The 19,888-nt window shown below is 37.7% G+C and overlaps 1 protein-coding gene across 3 annotated transcripts in view; it reads left to right on the top strand.

Moving 5' to 3' along the window:
• Positions 1-19,888, top strand: part of AXIN1 (axin 1) — a 182,371-nt gene that overhangs the window by 152,053 nt on the left and 10,430 nt on the right. For all 3 annotated transcript variants that reach the window (XM_043977200.1, XM_043977199.1, XM_043977201.1), the window contains exons 6-8: positions 6,669-7,216; positions 9,486-9,662; positions 16,340-16,585. In XM_043977200.1, the coding sequence (XP_043833135.1) occupies positions 6,669-7,216; positions 9,486-9,662; positions 16,340-16,585 (971 nt within the window). The remainder of the gene's footprint in view (positions 1-6,668; positions 7,217-9,485; positions 9,663-16,339; positions 16,586-19,888) is intronic.

Below are 19,888 nucleotides of genomic sequence, written 5' to 3'. Positions count from 1 at the left end.
ATTTTGTAATTATGTTCAGATAACTCCTAGATTTGTCATGGCAGGTAGACTCCTAAGTATTTTATATGTTGTCTGCAATTATGGAATTTCTCTATGTCTTCCTTCTGTGTTTTCTTAGTAATATATAAAAACTGACTATGTGTTTACTTCATATCCTTCAACTTTGCTAAAGTTGTTAATTGTTTCAACTAGTTTTTTTTTAGTTGATTCTGGTTCTTTAAGTCCACCATTGTATCACCTGGCAAAGAGTGATAGGTTTTTGTTTTTCTTTCCTTCATCATCTTTTTCTTGTCTTATTACTGTAGCCATCACTTCTGATACAATATCGAATAATAGTGGTGGATAATGGATATCCTTGCTTCACCCTTGATCTTGTTAGGAAGGTTTCTAGTGTATTCTATTACAGATCATGCTTACTCTTGGTTTTAGATAGATACTACTTATCTTTTCTTTCTTTCTTTTTTTTTTTTTTGGTGAGGCAAATTGGGGTTCAGTGCCTTGCCTAGGGTCACACAGCTACTGTGTCAAGTGTCTGAGGCCAGATTTGAACTCAGGTACTACTGAATCCAGGGCTGGTGCTTTATCCACTGTGTCACCTAGCTGCCCCCTACTTATCATTTTTTAAAAGGCTCTGTTTATTCTAGTGCTTTCTAGTATTTTTAATAGGAATGGGAATTGTATTTTGTCAAAGACTCTTTCTGCATCTGTCAATACAATCATGATTTTTATTGTTTTTGTTATTGATATGGTCAGTTGTGCTTATAGTTTTCCTGATATTATACCAGCCCTATATTCCTGGTAGAAATCCCACCTGGTCATAATAATCTCCTTGCTAGTATTTTACTTTAAATTTTTGCATTAATATTCATTAGGGAAAATCAGTCCATAGTTTTCATTCTCTGTTTTTGCTCTCCCTCGTTTAGGTATCAAAACCATATTTGTGTCATAGAAGGAATTTGTTAGGACTCCTTCTGACTACCCTAATAATGACAGAGTTCTTAGGAATTATATTATCTTCCCTTATTGGAATATAAGCAATTTAACTTTATTAAGATTTCTCTTTCATCAAGCTGTGTGACCCTGGGTAAGTCACTTAACCCTCATTGCCCCGCAAAACAAAACAAAAACAAAACAAAAACAAACCATGATTTCTCTTTCATGTTTACCTTTTTAAGCTTTTCTTGGGGCTTGTATTTGAATGTTGAATTTTCTATTCAGTTTTGGTCTTTTCATCAGGAATGCTTGAAAGTCCTCTATTTCATTAGATGTTCTTTTTTTTCCACTAAAGTATTATGCTCATTTTTTCTGAGTGGGTTATTCTTGGTTATAATCTTAGCCCCTTTGCTCTCTGGAATATCATATTCCAAGTCTTTATTATGGAAACTGCAAAAATCTTGTGTGAACCTGATTCTGGTTGCTTACAGTATTTTCCCCTTTACCTGGGAGCACTATAATTTATCTACAGTATTCCCAGGAGTTGACAGTCTTAAGTAGAAAAACCTTGAAATTTTTTCCTGAATACATTTGGGGTTCAGCTTTGTTTTAATGGTATAACCCATCAGCTTAAAGTATATAACATCATCTTCTATCTGATCCTGCCTGTTGTTGTATTTTCCTAATTTTTAATCTCATTTGATTGAGCAAAGGAAACAAATGGAATTTCACTGATATCTATAATTTTAGATATTTCAAAACCTTTCTCCCTATGATGAATTGTCAGTTGATAAAAAGATCCTTTGTCCTCATCATTATGGATGTTATATGGGTGCCATTTTACAGATTTTATTTTCATATTTACTCAAAGACTATTCTGCTTCATGAATCTAAAATCTCGTTCAATCATTTCAGTTGTGTTTGACTCTTGCAGACCCCATTTGGGATTTTCTTGGCAAGGATACTGCAGTGATTTGCCATTTCCATCTCCAGTTCATTTTACAGATGAGGAAACTGAAACAGACAGGGTTAAGTGATTTGCCTACAGTCACACAGTTTGTGTCCGAGGCCAGATTTGAACTCAGGAAGATGAGTCTTCCTGATTCCAAGCCCAGTGCCCTATCTACTGTGCCACCTAGCCACTCAAATTGGACTCTTTATTGCTGAGAAATTTACTCACAGAAATAGGGTTGTACATTATAATAGCAGGCCTCTTCTATTTATTTTCAGCTTCTTAAGTATTCCATCTTTTTGGAGTTAATTTTACATATTACCTTCTAGATTCCAGATACCCTTGTCCCCTTCTGCTCTGTATATAGAACTTCCTTTATTGGGCACATGGTTTCCCTGTTTCCTTTTCATGGTTTTCAGATTTTATCTTGCTATCTTTCAAAAGCCATCTATTATTCTGTTGAAGTATTTTATAATAAAATTTTCAGCTCCCAAATATTTCATGACCTTTCTTGCAAAATTCAGAAGAAAGAAGATCTCTTAGCTACACTGAATTTGTATCCTTTTCTGCTCCATAGAATTCTAGAAGCAGAAAGAACCTTAAGGACTATTTAGTACAATTCCCACCTGACACATGAATCCCTTCTTCAACATCATAGCACTTCAACTTTAAAACCTGGCTGGCTCCCCACTGCTTAGTAGGACTTGAAGTAGCCATTGTCTCTTATTCCTGATGCAGTCTGACTGACTTCTTCCAAAAAGCAGCTCCTGATTAGTTTCATTACTTGTTAGTTTGCTTATATTCCCTAGAGTGTTTTTCTTCTACATTTAAATTACAAAGTTCTTGAAGTCAGAAATATGCTTTGTTTCTTTCATATCACCCACATTCTCTAAGATAGACTGTTTACTGCAAGCATTGTATTAATACAAAAAAACCTTTTTAATGAACCTTAGACTGCATTGATAGAATTGTAGTTTGTACGAAAAGGAATGTAATTATTTCAAAATGTTATCTTCAAACGTTTCCTTTCCTCCCAAAACTTCTTTTTGTTCTCCTTGGTGTATTTTATAAATGCTTCATCGTCCCTTCTTTCTTTTCTCTTTTCTTTTTTTCACAATACTGTCACTATCTCCCCTCTCTCCCCACAGCCTATATTTTTTCCCCAAGTTACAATGGCAGCAGCATTTTTCTGAACCAGGAGTTCATTCTAAATTTGACTCGAATGAAAAGACAGAAGTGAGTTGCTTACTTAACATGATAAATGAAATAGCCAAACAGTCTTGGAATTATAATAATTCCATGAAGGAAGTAATTAGCACAACTAAGATATTACATGATGGGATGTTTGTAAGTGCATTTAATTTCATGATTCTGGTAGAAGTTATTGAGATAATTAAATGAATAGTCAAAACCAAGCCAAGATATAGGATAGCACCAATTGTGTACCCAAAAAAGACCTCTATGTTTTTTTCATGATTTCTCAACAATTTTTGAGGAAAATAACTTTCTTTTATATATTATATATGATCTATGAAACTAAAGAAAGGAGGGATCATTTCTTACTTTTTTAAAATCTCCCATAGTGCCCAGGAGAGCACCTTGTTCATATTCAACATGTTTATTGAATAAACAATTCTAAAAAATTAAATCTAAAATTCTAAATTCTCATAATAAGGACTTTGATAATGTAATAATTATACCCCACCTAGTGGTCAGTGTTCAATTCTCTATGAGTTCTGTTTCTGATTTTAGTACATTTTTTCATTTAATAAATGATCAAGAACATATTTTTCTCCTTTGGAAAGAAAATATAGGAACATAGCTGTGGAGTGTAAAAATTTATTTTTGACGCAGTAGAATGTTAATTTGTGTTCTAAATTAGTTGTCTCATGAATTTTTCAAGTCAACAATTTTTCTCAAAACTTAATTTAAAATGATATCTATCTGTAGCAATGTGTTGAATAACTAAATATGTTTTCTTGAAAATACTTTGCAAAAGAAGCATATAATGTGCACAGGTACAATAGCCTCTTCTTTGCTTCAGCAAGGAGCTAGATGCATCAAATAGAGGTGTCTGAAAAAAAGAAGCTTTCTCAGATTTCTTAAATTCTGACCTATCTGTTAAATTCTGTGATTCAAAATTCTTTTGAGGAACCATGAAGAAAACTCATGAAAAAAAAATTGGGTAAAGGAGACTCAGTCTAAAGATTCTGACTGTGTGTTTGAATATCCATTTATGGGACTACAAAGTTACATAACTTATCCTTTGAATGAACCACTTTGTTACTCTTTTCAATTGCTTTTAATGATCAGGAAAGGATCTTAGCTAAGGCGCACTGTCCCGCTATGGTTTCCTGGGTCCAAAAGCCCTAATTAGATAGCTATTGCTCCAGAGTCTTATAGGTCCTATCAAGTTACAGTAAGGTTTCAGTCCAAGGACTGACCAGAGCTTCATCACTGGTTTGCTACAAAGTAATTATTTTGTCAGTCCTAATTACTACTCTTGAAAATCTGCTGAGTTGCAGGGCAAATCTGACTTATTCCAGGTTAGTTAGTACTTCACATTCAAGATTAAAATGAAATGAGACTCTCACTTCTACCATAAAAGTTATACAGGAATTACTGTCTATATTGGTAAGTAGAGTAGCCACAACATTGAGAGTCAGGTGATGTGATGGATAGATGTTATGGCCTTGGAGTCATACTAGGTTTGAATTTATTTCAAACATGATACCTAGATGATTGGCCTTGATTAACTTAAATATCTCTCAGCTCTGAATTTTATGATCAATTTACGAGCAAAAAAATCCTAAATCTTCGTACATTTGTAGTAATATGTTTGCTTAGTACTATCAGGTTTGGCACATAAGTATAAATGTTTATGAAATTGACAAAATAGCTCTTGCTCATTTGAGGTGAAAGAGAAAGGAGATTTGGGGAAGAGGAAATATTATTGCTATACTCTGACAGAACCACAGATTCACTGCCTATTTTTTTAAATTGTATAATGCTTCTTTTCACTATGACCACCAGATGGTGTTTTATTCTCCCCTTACCTCCCAGTCCCTTCTTATATATTAGATCATCATCAAGCATTTATTGACTATTCACAGAGATAGATAGTACTTACTATATTCCTCCAGTTTTCCACCCCACGGGCCTCTATATCTTTGTTCTTATTGATTCCTAGACAATATGTTAGACGGATTTTTCTTTGAGAGTCAGTGTGCTGTTGTAGGTCAAGTGCTGGACTTAGAATAAGAAAGACTGGGATTCAAGTTGTCTTTCTGACCCCTACTAGCTGTGTGGCCGTAGACAGGACACTGAACTTCTTTGAGCCTCAGTTTTTTCATCTGTAAAATGTAGTGTGCCTTCTCAAAGGGTTGTTATGCGGCTCAGATGAAATAATGTATTTAACACAACTATACAAATGTCAGCTGTCATTCCTCTTCTCTTACTCCACTCTCTCTGTTAAAATCCTACTTCAGGGGCAGCTAGGTGGTGCAGTGGATAGAGCACCAGCCCTGGATTCAGGAGGACCTGAGTTCAAATCCGGCCTCAGACACTTAACACTTACTAGCTGTGTGACCCTGGGCAAGTCACTTAACCCCAATTGCCTCACATAAATGAATGAATGAATGAATGAATAAATAAATAAATAAATAAATAAAAACCCTACTTCAAACGATACCTTCCCTATTAAACCTTCTTTGATTCTACCATCACCACCAAGATGGGACACTCACAGCACTGTTACCTCTCTCACAATGTTAGGTTCCATTATGTGTTGTAACACTCTTTTTTTTTACTTTTTAACCTCCTCTACTGGACTTTGTCTTATTTTCCTTTGTATATATGTCAACATATTATTCATTAAATATTTAATTCATGATTCTTGAACTACCAGTCTCTGTAAAAGTACCACACATGGTTTCTACCCATACTATATGAGAAACTATATGAGAACTGTACAGTAGTACAGTGTGTCCCAGAAGTCTTAGTACAGTTTTAAGCTTTAATAGTTTAAAATGAAGTGATCGCCCTTGATAATCTCATAAGTACCTTGCAGTTCAGAATTTATTTAAGTTTGAATCACTTAAAATTTCACCAAGACTTGTAGGACATCCTGAATAATTGTCATCATTTTTTGAAATATAACAATTTATGAAAAAAATTACAGAGTAATATTAGGAATATTATAAGTAGTTATTTTTTTTAAAAAGCAGACATCTTTGCCAACATGATTTAAACAATATGCAGTCTGCAAAATGTTCTTTGTTACCAATAAAGTTACATATATATGTCTTTTCTTCCTTCATTCTTCCTTTTCCCTGTTGTTCTTACTAGGCCGATAGTACCAATATCAGGGCATTTGTGTACTCCAATACCCTTAGTAATCTCCAATCAATGTAAACTCCCTCAGATACTCAATAGCTGAGTAATAAAGGAGAGACATCAGAGGTTACTAAGTTTCCCTGTGCACTTTGGGCACATGCTAATGTTCTTGGTAGTGTGGCACTATCTTTGAAATGTTTCCTCTTCTCCTTTCCTTATGCCGTTTTACCAACTGTGCTGTGACAACTTTAGCAGGCAGGCTCAGCATTAACGCATCAGAAAACACTATGGAAACTTTGTCTGGTTTTTGTAGAAAACCTTCAGAGAAATTAAGCAATCTGTTGAGCAAGCCCTCTTCCTATTTTTCATTTGGTTTGATGTTCTAATGAAACAAAAACTGAACTTGAAATGAATTGCTTAAGTTGCACTACTTTCTCCTTCCTAATAGGAAGAAGAAGGCGAGGATGCAAACGTCTCTTCTGGTCCTTCAGTAGTTAGTCACAAGCTGCCTTCTGCGCAGACCTTGCACCATTTCCCTCCCCGTTATGCAGAAATGGGCTGCACTGGGATCCGAGATGTTCATGAGGAAAATCCTGAGAGCATCCTTGATGAGCATGTGCAGAGGGTCATGAAGACACCAGGTTGCCAGTCCCCAGGACCTGGCCACCATTCCCCAAAGCCACGCTCCCCAGACAATGGTCATGTAGCTAAGCTTCCAGGGACACTGGGTACAGGACCTCCTGGGCACAGCAAGCACAGTACAAAATCAGGAATGAAACTAGATGCAGCTAATTTATACCATCACAAACATGTCTACCACCACATTCATCACCACAATGTGATGAAACCAAAAGAGCAGATTGAGGCTGAAGCCACTCAGAGGGTTCAGAACAGCTTTGCTTGGAATGCAGAGTCACATAACTATGCAACCAAATCTCGAAACTACAATGAAAGCATGGGGCTAGCTTCAAATCCAATGGATGGATTAGGCTACAGGTAAGTGTCCTAGAGAATAATTGAATGATGAAAAATTGAGTTTTTGCCTTGAGTTGACAATTTTGAAAGCAGACCCCCTGGTATTAATTATATTGGTGGTTGTCCTTCATCTCTGTAGCTGGGCCTGTTTTAGGGAGAATCAAGAAGAAAGAGTTTGGAAAGGGGCATGAAACTGTAGAAGAAGAGCCCCTTTGTAGAAGAGTGAGTCACATTGTATGAAATTGTTACCTGTGGATTTTGAAAGTATTTCTAAATTGAAGCTATGCATTTTAAAAATTATATTTAACCTAGCAAGAGCAATCATTACTATAAAAAGGGAACAAATCTTGGAATATTTTTCCTAGATTATTATTTTTAAAAAACAAAACGAGAAGTGCACTACTGAGAACTACTAAGTTCAGAGTACCCAGGGGAAGTGGACCAGCCCCTGCTAACAGAAATTCCACAGTGCTCTTAGAGTTTATTGGGGCAGCTAGGTGGTAAAGTGGATAAAGCACCAGCCCTGGATTCAGGAGGACCTGAGTTCAAATCCGGCTTCAGACACTTGACACTTACTAGCTGTGTGACCCTGGGCAAGTCACTTAACCCTCATTGCCCCACCCCTTAAAAAAAAAAGTTTATCTTCCTCTCTAACTGTACTTGAAAAATTGTAGCCAGAATGGTCTTCACACTTGACATCTATGCTCCCTCTTCCTTTCTCAGTCTTAGTGCAACCACTAAGTACAAAGGATGGGGTAAAACTATAGATGCATACAGAATGGAACAGAAATTTCAAAAGTGCTCAAAAATTGAAAAACAAGTGAGCCTAGATCCAGAAAACCAATGAGGATCCCATCTCTTTATTATCTAGAGAACTGGCTATTTCTTCATAGGTCATTTAACCTTGACTGGGCAAGAGATGGCCTAACTTGCATGTTGCTGCCTGTATTTCTTCTCTTGCCTGCTCACTCAAACCCAAATGCCTGCTCTGCCAGCAGTGAGTCTGTGTACATGTTTAGAGAAAATTAACATATTTTGCTCAACAGTTGAGCATTCAGATAAAGTACTTTTTTCACAACTGCTAGATACATTATAGCTTTCACCTTTCTCTAAAGTGTTAGATACCCACTAGGAATGAAAGCTGGGTTTCTGTTCTTTTACACACCTTAAAAGTCTACAGTTCCACTGAAGAAGGGTGGGTGTAACTGGCCATGTATCGCACTTCATCCAGGCTTTCCCAGGTAGAATATCGTTGCTTTCCTAGCACAAGAGTAAGCTTTTTGTTTCATGGACTCACAGGCCCTTGAGCCTTTGGACCACTTCTCAGAATATTTGTAATGCATAAAATAAAAATCCACAGGATTACAAAGGCAACAATTAATTTTTGAAATATAAAATATCAAAAAAAAATTTAATCCACTGACTCCTGGTTAAAACCCTCTGGCCTAAGTAGTAGGGTATAAAGCAAGAACATTGGGATAAAGGGTTCCAAAGAAGTGTGGCTTTTCCTTTCCCACTGTCTCCAGGAAGGTACTGTCATCAAACCCAGGTTAATAGTCATCTTCAACTACAATATGATGAAGCTACATCTAAACCTTTCTTTAGGTTGCCCTTCTGGAAACGTGATTGCTCCCCTGTTTTTTCTCTGAGGAGAATGAATCAAACAAATAATAGATTACATGATCCCTATGATCAGTCACGCAAAAATTGGAAGTCAGAGAGGCCAAAACATCCCAATTTAACTTTCTTTTTTAAAAACGGTGGTTTGTTGTTGTTGTTTTTCTTTTTGGGGTTTGGTTTGTTTGGGTTTTTTTTTCCATTTATCAGAGAAACATTTTTCTTACTATACTTCTCTGTCAGGCTACTGTTTACTATGTCAGTGTTTACTGAGCATTACCAAGTAAATAAGATGCCATGCAGAGATGATGGTAGAAAGCCATTGGTTATATTTTAGTTGAAGAATCCATATCTGTAGTGATAATGCCTTAAAAATGAAATTAGTCATGTGGAAGAGGAATCAGATTTGTTTTACCTTACCTGAGAGAAAAAAATCAGGAGTAGTGGGTAGTCATTATAGTATTAGATTTTGGCACATTAGTAAAATCTTCTAAAAAGAGGAATTGTAAAGAAATGGAATGGTCAGTCTCAGGAGGCAATGGCTGCCCCATCCACAGACATCTTCCCAGGAAGGAATTGGTACTTTTCTACTATCCTAGAGAGGAGATTTCTGCCTTCCAAGCTGTGTGATTCTATGAGGAAAAAACTAACCTTTAAAATCTTTTTTTTTCAGTGGTAAAACCAGTATGCTCTCAAAAAGAAATTCAAAGAAGAATGATTCAGGGAAAAGTACTGGTCCCAACTATGAAATGCCTGGGTCTCCGGAAGATGTGGAGAAGAACCAGAAAATCATGCAGTGGATAATAGAAGGAGAAAAGGAAATCAGCAGGCATAAAAAAACTAACCATGGGTAAGGAACTATGGGATGAGAGTCTGTTTTAACTGGTTATAAAAGTAATTTAACCTTTGTGGTAGAAATGAACCTCAGAGGGGCTCATTTAGAAAAGTGTGCCCGAAGAAAGGCATTGCAATGGAGTGGAGAGGGCCTACTGAAGAGGAGGGGGAAGGAGCTGGGCTTTTGGATACTTCCTTTTCCAGGCCTCCTCCTGTACAGGGGACTCTGAAGACATGCTCTCTGATTGCTGTCCAATTTGATCACATTATGTGGTGGTGGTGGTGGTTATAGAGAAATTATGACCAATATCAGTGGAAATAGTATCCATGCAGATAAAATTACAGGAAGGATCTAAAAGAAAGTATTAAAGTTAGTTAACCAGCAAACACTACCTCTTTGAAAATAGAATCACTCTCTGTTATTATATTAATTCAAGTATATTGTGTTAGGTCAGGCCTTCTGCCAGACATAATCACCACATTTAACAAATACTTTGTGTGACTCATCTGAGCCTTGAAGGTGGATAGTAATACATTTACATTATGAAGGACATTCTTCACATTTCAATAGTGCTTTATTTAGGAATAGGGACTAAACCTGTGATTCATTGGTCTATATAACTCCCAGGTGAGAAAATTATCAATTCAGTTTGCCACTTTCTCTGCAATTTATCAACTCTCAGTTGCCTAGGGCAGTGAGAATTTAAGGAATTTGAATCCTGGTCATCCTGGCTTCAGGATGCTAGGCCTCACTGACTACTGCTTTATATACAGTTTATAAAATTCTTTCCTCTTAACAACTCTAGAAGGTTTCAAATGACTTATCCAGAATTACACACTTAGTAAGGGTAACAGCCAAAGCTAAAACCCAGGTCTTCTGACTCCCAGGCCAGCACCTAGGATTATTTCTGCTGCATCATGCTGCTTCCTGGGGTACCTTACCTTTGTAGCCAGCATTGCCATAAGTCAAGAATTTTTAAGGTAGTGTGGTGTGAAGGATAAGCTGCACTGAAGACTGTTTGGGTGGTGTTGTTATTTAAGAGTACTAATGGTAATTAGCCTAGAGTAAATATCATCATTCAGGTGCCTAGCAGACTGATGCCACATACCACCTTTAAATTAGAATTATTCACATAATGTAGTGTCCTCAGTTCAGATCCTTTCATTCTGTGTCAGACAAACCCATAGAACAGCAAACCTGGAAAGAATATGGAAAAATAATGGTGGACAAGACCTGTTGTTAGGCCATTTCTATTTTCCAGCAAGCACTGTGGTACTGCTCTCACATGTTTATTTCTGGGGGTGGTGATGACTTCATCTGAGAATGATCTAAGTATTTTAGGAGTTTACCACCTGATTGTCACTTAAAAGACAAAAGTGAATCAGAGTCTGACAGAAACACCCTTGATACCCTATTTTAGCATCTGGTCATTTCCACTACCCAAAGGATTAGGGAATGTTCCCTTTAATTTGCAACCTTGAAAGTCATTGCTTAACCTCTGAGCTTCATTTTCCTGGTCTATAAAATATACATCTTAGAATGAATGCACTTTAAAGTCCCTCCCAGCTTTAACATTCTTTGGCAAAAGGTGTAAACTAGTTTCTTTTGACTCTCTTAACCCTTTCTTGTAGTAAGTCATCCTGCTTTTGGAGTGCAAAGTAGTTCACTCAACTGTCGTGTGATGAAATCTCCATATAAAATGTATACAAGTATTTAAATTACACATACACTGTTGGGTTATTTTGTCCAACTTGTTGTAACAACACATCTTCTTTTTATAGTTCCTATTTCCCTCATGTTTTCCAGCTGATACTTAGCTCCAGCCTTTGGCGGTACTCAATCCTTTATTGCTAGACTCTACCTCCAACCCTAGTTCCAGCTTAAAAAGGCCCTATCCACAATTAGCTGTAACCTAAGCCAGTTATCCAGAGGCAGCTAGATGGCTCAGTGGCTTAGAGCTCTGGAAACTTCTGAAGTCAGAAAGACCTGAGTTCAAAATTGGTCTCAGACACTTACTAGATGTGTAACCTTGGGAAAGTCACTTAATCCTGTTTGCCTTATTCCTCTGGAGAAGGAAATGACAAACTACTCCAGTATCTTTACCAAGAAAACCTCATGAACAGTATGGTCCACAGGGTCACAAGAGTCAGACACAACTAAACAAGAAGAAGCCATTTGTCTACTGAACCCTTCCTCTTTGTGGCAGGAGAAGTGGTGCTAATTTACTAGGGACTGTGGAAAAGTTAAAGAATGCTAGTGATGTATTGAATATGTTCTGGTTGCAGAGGGTAGGTTGGAGGGCATCTGATTTATGCTCAGGAGAAGAGCTGAGATGTATATTAGTGGTTGACTCAAAATCAAAGGCAGGGAAAGTAGTATCATTCTCCGACCAATAATTTTCATGGCTCATATCAGCAATGGCAACATTTAACCAGTCCCAGTGCCAAAGAAAATTGAACTTTGTGCTATCTTTGGCATATGTGTTAGGGATTGCCACTGTTCAAGCCCCTCACTAATCAGTCATTTCTTCCACTTTCTCTAGATCATATTTAAAAGAAATCTTTTCTAAATAGAACTACTCCCTCCCTCCCAACTTTGGACCAAATCTTTCTAATCCTTCTTATTTCTATTAACCCTTCCTCTCCTGAGCTCCCATTTCCCTATTCATCATGGTGTGCCTTTCTTTTGTCCTGCTATAAAACTAGAATGCCCACCTGCATGTTCAGCATTGTTAAAAAGCATTCAAACAGGGGGTATTAATCATGTAGAGATTATTTTAATATATTGCATGCAGAGCAGCTAACTCCAAAAACTTCTCATATGCATTTCTCTCTCATGTATCTCCTTTGGAGTCCATTTAGCTTAGTCATATTATTGGGTAAGGAATTAATTCAGTAAACATTAAGTTCCATTTACAAGGTATTGTTCTAGACATTAGAAGAAATACAAAAAAAATAATAATAACATTGTTCCTAACCTCAAGGAATTTATGATCTAAATAGATAAGGCACATAAAACAATGAATTAAACACTTATTAGAATATGATGTGTGTATGAATTTTTTAGAGTACTATGAAATTAAATGGGATCCCTGGAATGGTTCAGGGTTCAGAGGGAAGGTATAAGATGAGCTAGTATTTGAGTTGAATCTTAAAGGAAGAGTAAGATGTTAGTTTTTCCCATCACTTTTCATTCTCCCCAATGTCTATGCTCAGTGTTGACCATGTCCCTGATGTAACATGCTTTTGTCCTTAGGATTACTCTCAGACATAAACATTCATACTTGGGCGGGGGGGGGGGGGGCGGGGGGAGGCAGTGAGGGTTAAGTGACTTGCCCAGGGTCACACAGCTAGTAAGTGTCAAGTGCCTGAGGCTGGATTTGAACTCAGGTTCTCCTGAATCCAGGGCAGGTGCTTTAATCCACTTCGCCACCTAGCTGCCCCCCTAAACATTCATACTTAATAAAAAGACAAATACTCTGAAGCAAATTCCCTATAAATTAGGGTTCATTGGTCCCCAAACTTATATGTTCACTATTCCCTTCTCATCCTCCACCCCCACAACTAAGAATAATCTTAATTTTTAGCCTCCCTTTCTTGGGAAAGGGTCAGCAGAAACTTTTTTTTTAAGATTTTGTGTGTCCAAAAAAAAATTAAAATTAAGATTTGGTGCCTTTTAGATGTGTCAGAAACTAGAAAGAACATGCTATGAGTAGAATTAAGATTAGGTTATTCCTTAAAATAAGAGCAAGGTCCATGGGAGACACCAGAATGGAATTATTCTTTTTTATTGATACTGTCTTTTCAATGAAATGCCCTGAATACCTAAGCCATAGAGACCAGAAACCATACATTCTTTATCAAGGGTTCAACAAGGTTCCCATTTGGATAATATTGCCTCCCTATATTCCTCCTTTGGTAATTTTGCTCTTCTTATTGTAATGAATCACTCTATTATATATATAAACACACAGATCCTTCTGCCCAAGGAAAGTGAGAAGGCAAGTTGTTTTTCTAAAACCTAACTGCAGCACAGGCTTTGGGACCCTTCCAAGGGAGGTCTCAGCATGGTATGAATACTTGCTTAAATTCAAACTAAAATTGTAGATTTCTAAGACATAAATCATATGCACTCACCACCCCCGCCCCCCAATCTTCCTTTGATCTTGGAAATTGAATTGATTGTGGTTTCTATCTTAAGTAATTTGCAAGTAGGGCTAAAGCACACTGACATAAAAGAGTTATAGTTTCTTCTTGATGGGACATTACAAACATGATAGTGACTATAGTATAATTCTTCCTGAGTCAGTCAAGAATATACCTTGGGTCTTGGAACACTAGAGCAAAGTTTCTTTTTTTTATTTTTTTTTTTGGGGGGGGGGTGAGGCAACTGGGGTTAAGTGACTTGCCCAGGGTCACCACAGCTAGTAAGTGTCTGAGGACGGATTTGAATTCAGGTTCTCCTGAATCCAGGGCCGGTGCTCTATCCACTGTGCCACTTAGCTGCCCCCAGAGCAAAGCTTCTTAAACTGTGGGTCCTGACCCCATATGAGGTTGCATAACTGAATGTGAGGGTCACGAAAAATTTGGCAAAAGTAAAAGATTATGTATCCCTATTTTATGTACCTATATGCCTGAGGTCACATAAAAATCTCAAGCAAAAAGGGGTCACAAGTAGAAAAAGTTTAAGAAGCCCTGCACTAGACTAGGAGTCAGAGGATAGGTCTAAAAGATCCTAGTTCAGTCATATCATCTCTCTGAGCTTCAGTTTCTTAATCTCTAAAATGGAAATCATAATCTTTTGCACCACCTCCCTTCAGGAATTGTGAGGAAGTGCTTTGCAAACTGTAAAGGACTATATATAAGAGAGCTAGTATTACTGACAGTTGTCTGAATTTTAGGCACACTGTAGAAGTACTAAAATATCAGTTATTCAGGAGAATTGTTTTAAAAAAAATACATTTGTACGGTTCTTTAAGAAACTAGTTTTAGGGGCAGCTAGGTGGCGCAGTGGATAGAGCACCGGCCCTGGAGTCAGGAGGACCTGAGTTCAAATCCGGCCTCAGACACTTAACACTTACTAGCTGTGTGACCCTTGGCAAGTCACTTAACCCCCATTGCCTCACTAAAAATTAAAAAACAAAAAGAAACTAGTTTTATTATAGAGCATGTAATCTACAAGTATCTCTATGGTATAGATGACTTTCCTTTACAGGTCTGTCACCTGGTAATTTTAAATGTTCATCAGACAATCTTTGCAATGGAACAGGCTTTTTGAAACTGGTCAAATAAAATTTATAGTTCTCAAGTTTGTGTTTTGTGCTCTACCTAATGTTAAAGGCTAAAATTCTAGCTAGACTGTCTAAAATCTAATGAGTGGTCACCAATAAATTATAAGCTTTAGCAAGAGTTAGACTTTGAAGCATTTATTAAGGAGAATAAGAATTTGGTAAACAGAGAGAGGGAAAGGCCTACATTCATCTATCTATTAAAGGGAGAGCACATTTCTAGCTCCCTTCTCCACCAGCGTCCTCAGGAAAAAGCCCCAGTCAGAGCGCCAGGCTCCCCCTTTCTTCCTCCCAGAAGCAAAGAGAAGACTCCTGGTCTTGCCCTCAAAGACTTTCACTTCATGGCAGAACTTTCCTATAGTAAGTCATTCCAATTATTACACTAAGAAAACATCACCAGTTCTCCCCAGCTAGATCAGGAAGACCTAAGTTCAAATTCAGCCTCAGGCTCTTACTAGCTGTATGTCTCTGGGCAGATCATATCACCGTTGCCTACCTCAGTTTCCTCAGCTGTAAAATGGAGATAATAATAGCACTTAGAGTTTATGTGAGGATCAGATGAGATATTTGTAAAGTGCTTAATAGTGCTTAGAACACAGTGGAATCATAAAAATTTCTTCCTTCTTTCTTTCCTTCCTCCCTTCCAGAAATTTTGTACAAATACTGATAGTTTGTCACCCAAGATTATTCTTTGCATTCACTTCAAAAAATTGGCAACAGATTCTGCTCTGATACATTTTGAGAGTTTAAAAATTGAATTACAGCATACACTTCAGCATTCCATATGTCTAGAAAAGACAGTCATACCAAGTCACCGAGAGTTAAAGCTGATCCACTTTATAGTGTAGCCACATATAACAAAATTATTGTGCTATGCATCTATTACCAGTAATTAACCTTGTAATCCTACTTTGTGAACAATCTTAATTTTTTAAAGTAATTATGCCTCTGCATGCAGAGTAAGTTTCGAGTAGATACTGAAAATAAGGTAACTAAATAAAATTATTTTAGATAAATTGGTGTTGACAGTGACCCTGTTTGGTTTCGGGGTATGATATATACTTAAGGACCTGCCTTCCCAATCTGTGAAAATCTGTGAAATGTTCTGTAGCTACACAGACTGGGGAGAGAAAAGAGTAATGATTCTAATGCAGCTGATGATGCTCCTTCAGAGATCTGTGTTATAGAAATGTGCCTTGTATGACCTATGACCTATATAACCTATGTCAAATTGCTTGCCTTTTCAATGTTGGTGATGGAAAAGGAGGGGGAGAATTTGGAACTCAAACTTTGAAAAAAGTGTTAAATTGTTCTTATGTGTAACTAGGGAAAAAATAAAATATTAAACTAAAGGGAAAAAAAAAGATCTTTGTTGAGTCTTATCTCATCTTTTTATTTTAAATAGGTCTTCAGGGACTAAGAAGCAGCTGGGCCATGATAGTTCCAGACCCCTTTCCATTGAGCGTCCTGGTGCTGTCCATCCTTGGGTGAGCGCTCAGCTCCGGAATGTTGTCCAACCTTCTCATCTTTTCATCCAAGACCCCACAATGCCACCTAACCCAGCCCCAAACCCCCTGACTCAGCTGGAAGAAGCCCGAAGGCGCCTGGAAGAGGAAGAGAAAAGAGCTGGAAAACTTCCTACCAAGCAGAGGTAGGGGCTATTTTCAATTGATTGGCGTTTCAGAGAAAATTAATGTTATAAGAACAATGAGGTAAGCGTTGAGCATTATGGTATCTCAGCTTTCTGGAATTCCAAAATACATAAATTTGGTGAGCTATCTGTCTTGAAATACCCTATTCAAGAAAAGGACATTAGTTAGGAGCCTTTAGTTGTTACTTTAAACTGATGCTATCTGCTTGTGTTTCAGTCCCTCCTCAGCCAATCTGACTACATTAAGTGATATCCACTTTATCTTGGTTAATCCTTTAAAAAATTTTTCCTGAGATTCACAACAGAGAACCTTTTGAGCATGACAGTTCAGTTTAGTTAATGACATTTATTGGTCATTATTGGTCTAGGGATTAAGGGCTGGACCACTCCCATGAGTAGTTACCCCAGCCTCTTCAGTCAGAAGAGAAAGACAACACAATAGGCCCCATATTCCTGAATGCTCTGATAAAGGGCCAGAAGGAGTAGAAGGTGTGTGATGAAACTGCAGGGTTCTGGCTATCCTGGGTCATTCTGAAAGGAAATAAATTAGAATTATTCATCCAGTGCCTAATCAGTGTTCTGGATCACTAACAGTGACACTGGTCAGGTTGAAAAGATGTTTTGAAAGAGAGACCTGTCTTTTTGTCTTTAGGGTGAAAGATGACATTGTATCCCCAGAATGATTCAGAGTAACATAAAAAACTAGTTTCAGGCAAATAGGTTTTTCATGTATGCTTAAGTACTAAAGTAAAGACTTCTCAGTGAGAGCTTTAAATAGCTATATTTACAACTACATTAAGGAAATAAACCTCAAAATCTGGTCAGCTTTGTGGACTTCATATGTATAAAATGAATCTCTATAAAATTTCTAACTTCAAGGGGCAGGTAGGTGGTGCAGTGGATAGAGCACTGGCCCTGGAGTCAGGAGGACCTGAGTTCAAATTTGGCCTCAGACACTTGACACTTACTAGCTATGTGACCTTGGGCAAGTCACTTAACCCCAATTGCCTCACCAAAAACAAAAAAACAAAACAAAACAAAAACTCAGTAGTGAAAAAAAATTGGGGGCAGCTAGGTGGCGCAGTGGAAAGAGCACCGGCCCTGAATTCAGGAGGACCTGAATTCAAATCCGGCCTCAGACACTTGACACTTACTAGCTGTGTGACCCTGGGCAAGTCACTTAACCCCAATTGCCTCACACACACACCCCCCCCCAAATTTTTTTTTCTAACTTCAAAATTCTATCTGATAGACCTCTAACCCCTAGTATTCATAAATTAGTATGCAAGACTACTGTAGGATTATGCATTCTTGAGAATACTAATATTGAAAGGTCAGTAACTCCATTTCTTAACTAAATTGCATTTTAATTTGCATCCTTATTGTAGTGTTAATGTAAACTACCACATCTTATGATTTTATTTATTTTTCTTTAAAAAAAACAACCTTCACTACCACATGTGTACCAGTAAACTCAATATGAGTGATGCTGGGGGCATGCAAATTCAATGTTTCTGATAAATGGGTTTCTTTAAGCCCTCATATCCATAAAACATTGCACACCGGTTTAGTTTAACTATATTAAGTGCAGCTGTAAAAATTATCCACCTTCTTCTGGCTATATCTTTCATTCCAGGACTCAAGTGGTGTGCCTGGGACATGGAGGGTAGACAGAGCTTTGCAGCAGTCATCTCATCAGGATCTCCCCAATAGTAGAAATACCACAGCATCATAGATGTAGGGCTGGAAGGTATCCAGTGGGAACCTACTATTAAGTTCCCTGCCAAAGGAACTTTTCCCTTAAACCACACTTTGCCCTTAATTTTTGATGAAATGGGAGTTTGGCACCTTTGACTTTTTCCTGCAAGAACAACTTGAGGTGCATAAAGTGTTGTTATCTAAGGAGATTCTCTTATCACTGACAGTGCTTCCACAGAGTGTGGGTACTATAAAATGTGTTGAGTACTCTTATGATACTGTGAGGGCCTAAATTTAATATACGGACATATAGTTTGGAAAATAAAATTCTATTCAATTAAAAAAAAATTTAATATATGGAGCGTTTAATTGGGTGACTTGCCAAAATATTGAGGTCCCAGAAATACTCGGTGAGTGGAGGCACTTCCCAGCCCCCTGAGCCACAGCTGCCTTTGTTGCCAAGACTCTCCTTAAAGAGATAGTTCCTTACTTTGGCCCACCAGCCCTCATTCATTCTGACAAAGGCACACATTTTACTGATTCAGTTTTACCCCAAATCTACTCTTTCTTGGGAGTAATTCCAAAATTCCATACACCCTACCACCCACAAAGTTCACGCCAGGTTGAATGTATGAATGAAGAGCTTAAGAGTATGATTGGCAAATTATGTACTGAAACCCATTTGAAATGGCCTGATGTTCTACCATTGGCATTATTCTACACAGTAGACCAAGAAGAGAACATATATCTCCTTATGAAATGTTTCCTGGTCACCCTCCTATCCAGGCTAAAATTTTTTCCCCAGTTTATACATCACTGGTGGGAGGTGATACTTCTGTTGCCTCCTATATACAGGAATTACAAACTAGGCTACACGAACTCCATGAGGCAGGAGTTGCTGTACAAGCTGGTCCTTTAGATTTTTCCTTGCATGATTTAAATCCTAGAGACAATTGTATATATTAAGAATTTTCAGCGATCTAGTGGGACCCAGCCCACTTGGAAAGGACCTTTTCAGGTATTATTGACAACTCCTAGCTGGCTCGCCAAACTGTGAGGGCCGAAATTTAATATACAGAGCGTTAATTGGGTGACTCGCCGAAATATGAGGGACCTTTAGGTTCAAAGCTCACTCCCCTCTGAACTGCCCTTTTAGATATTTCTCCCAGGCCAATAAGAAAGGAGCCTTACAGCTTTAATTCACAAAAGGATCAGATTTTATTACTGTGGAATTAATAAAATTCTAAGATAAGGAAATAGGAAAAAGAAATACAGATAAATCCTCTTAACTCTAACCTAAAATCTATACAATCCCCAGATCGTTTTCAATTGAGCTAATTCAAAGGAAGGCAGGGTTTTCTGTGTTCACTCACCAAAACCTGGAATGTCTACAGTTGCTCGCGCCACTGCAAAAGGCAGAAGCCAGAGAGAGCTAGAGTTCTGGAAGTACCTCAGCCTCTCCTCAGGGAGTGTTCAATCTTTCTCCCCCAAAAGGGGAGGTCCTTCAAAAACTGCCTGTGGAGAGTTCACCTTCTGACCTCAGTAGTATATATAACTTCGGGGTGGGCTAGATGTGGCCTCTCCCAAATGAGTCAGCTAAAACTC

The sequence above is a fragment of the Dromiciops gliroides genome, chromosome 1 (assembly GCF_019393635.1).
Source record: "Dromiciops gliroides isolate mDroGli1 chromosome 1, mDroGli1.pri, whole genome shotgun sequence".
NCBI lineage: Eukaryota > Metazoa > Chordata > Mammalia > Microbiotheria > Microbiotheriidae > Dromiciops > Dromiciops gliroides.
The sequence above is the reverse complement of the archived record's forward strand: the minus strand, read 5'-3'. Positions and strand labels throughout refer to the sequence as shown.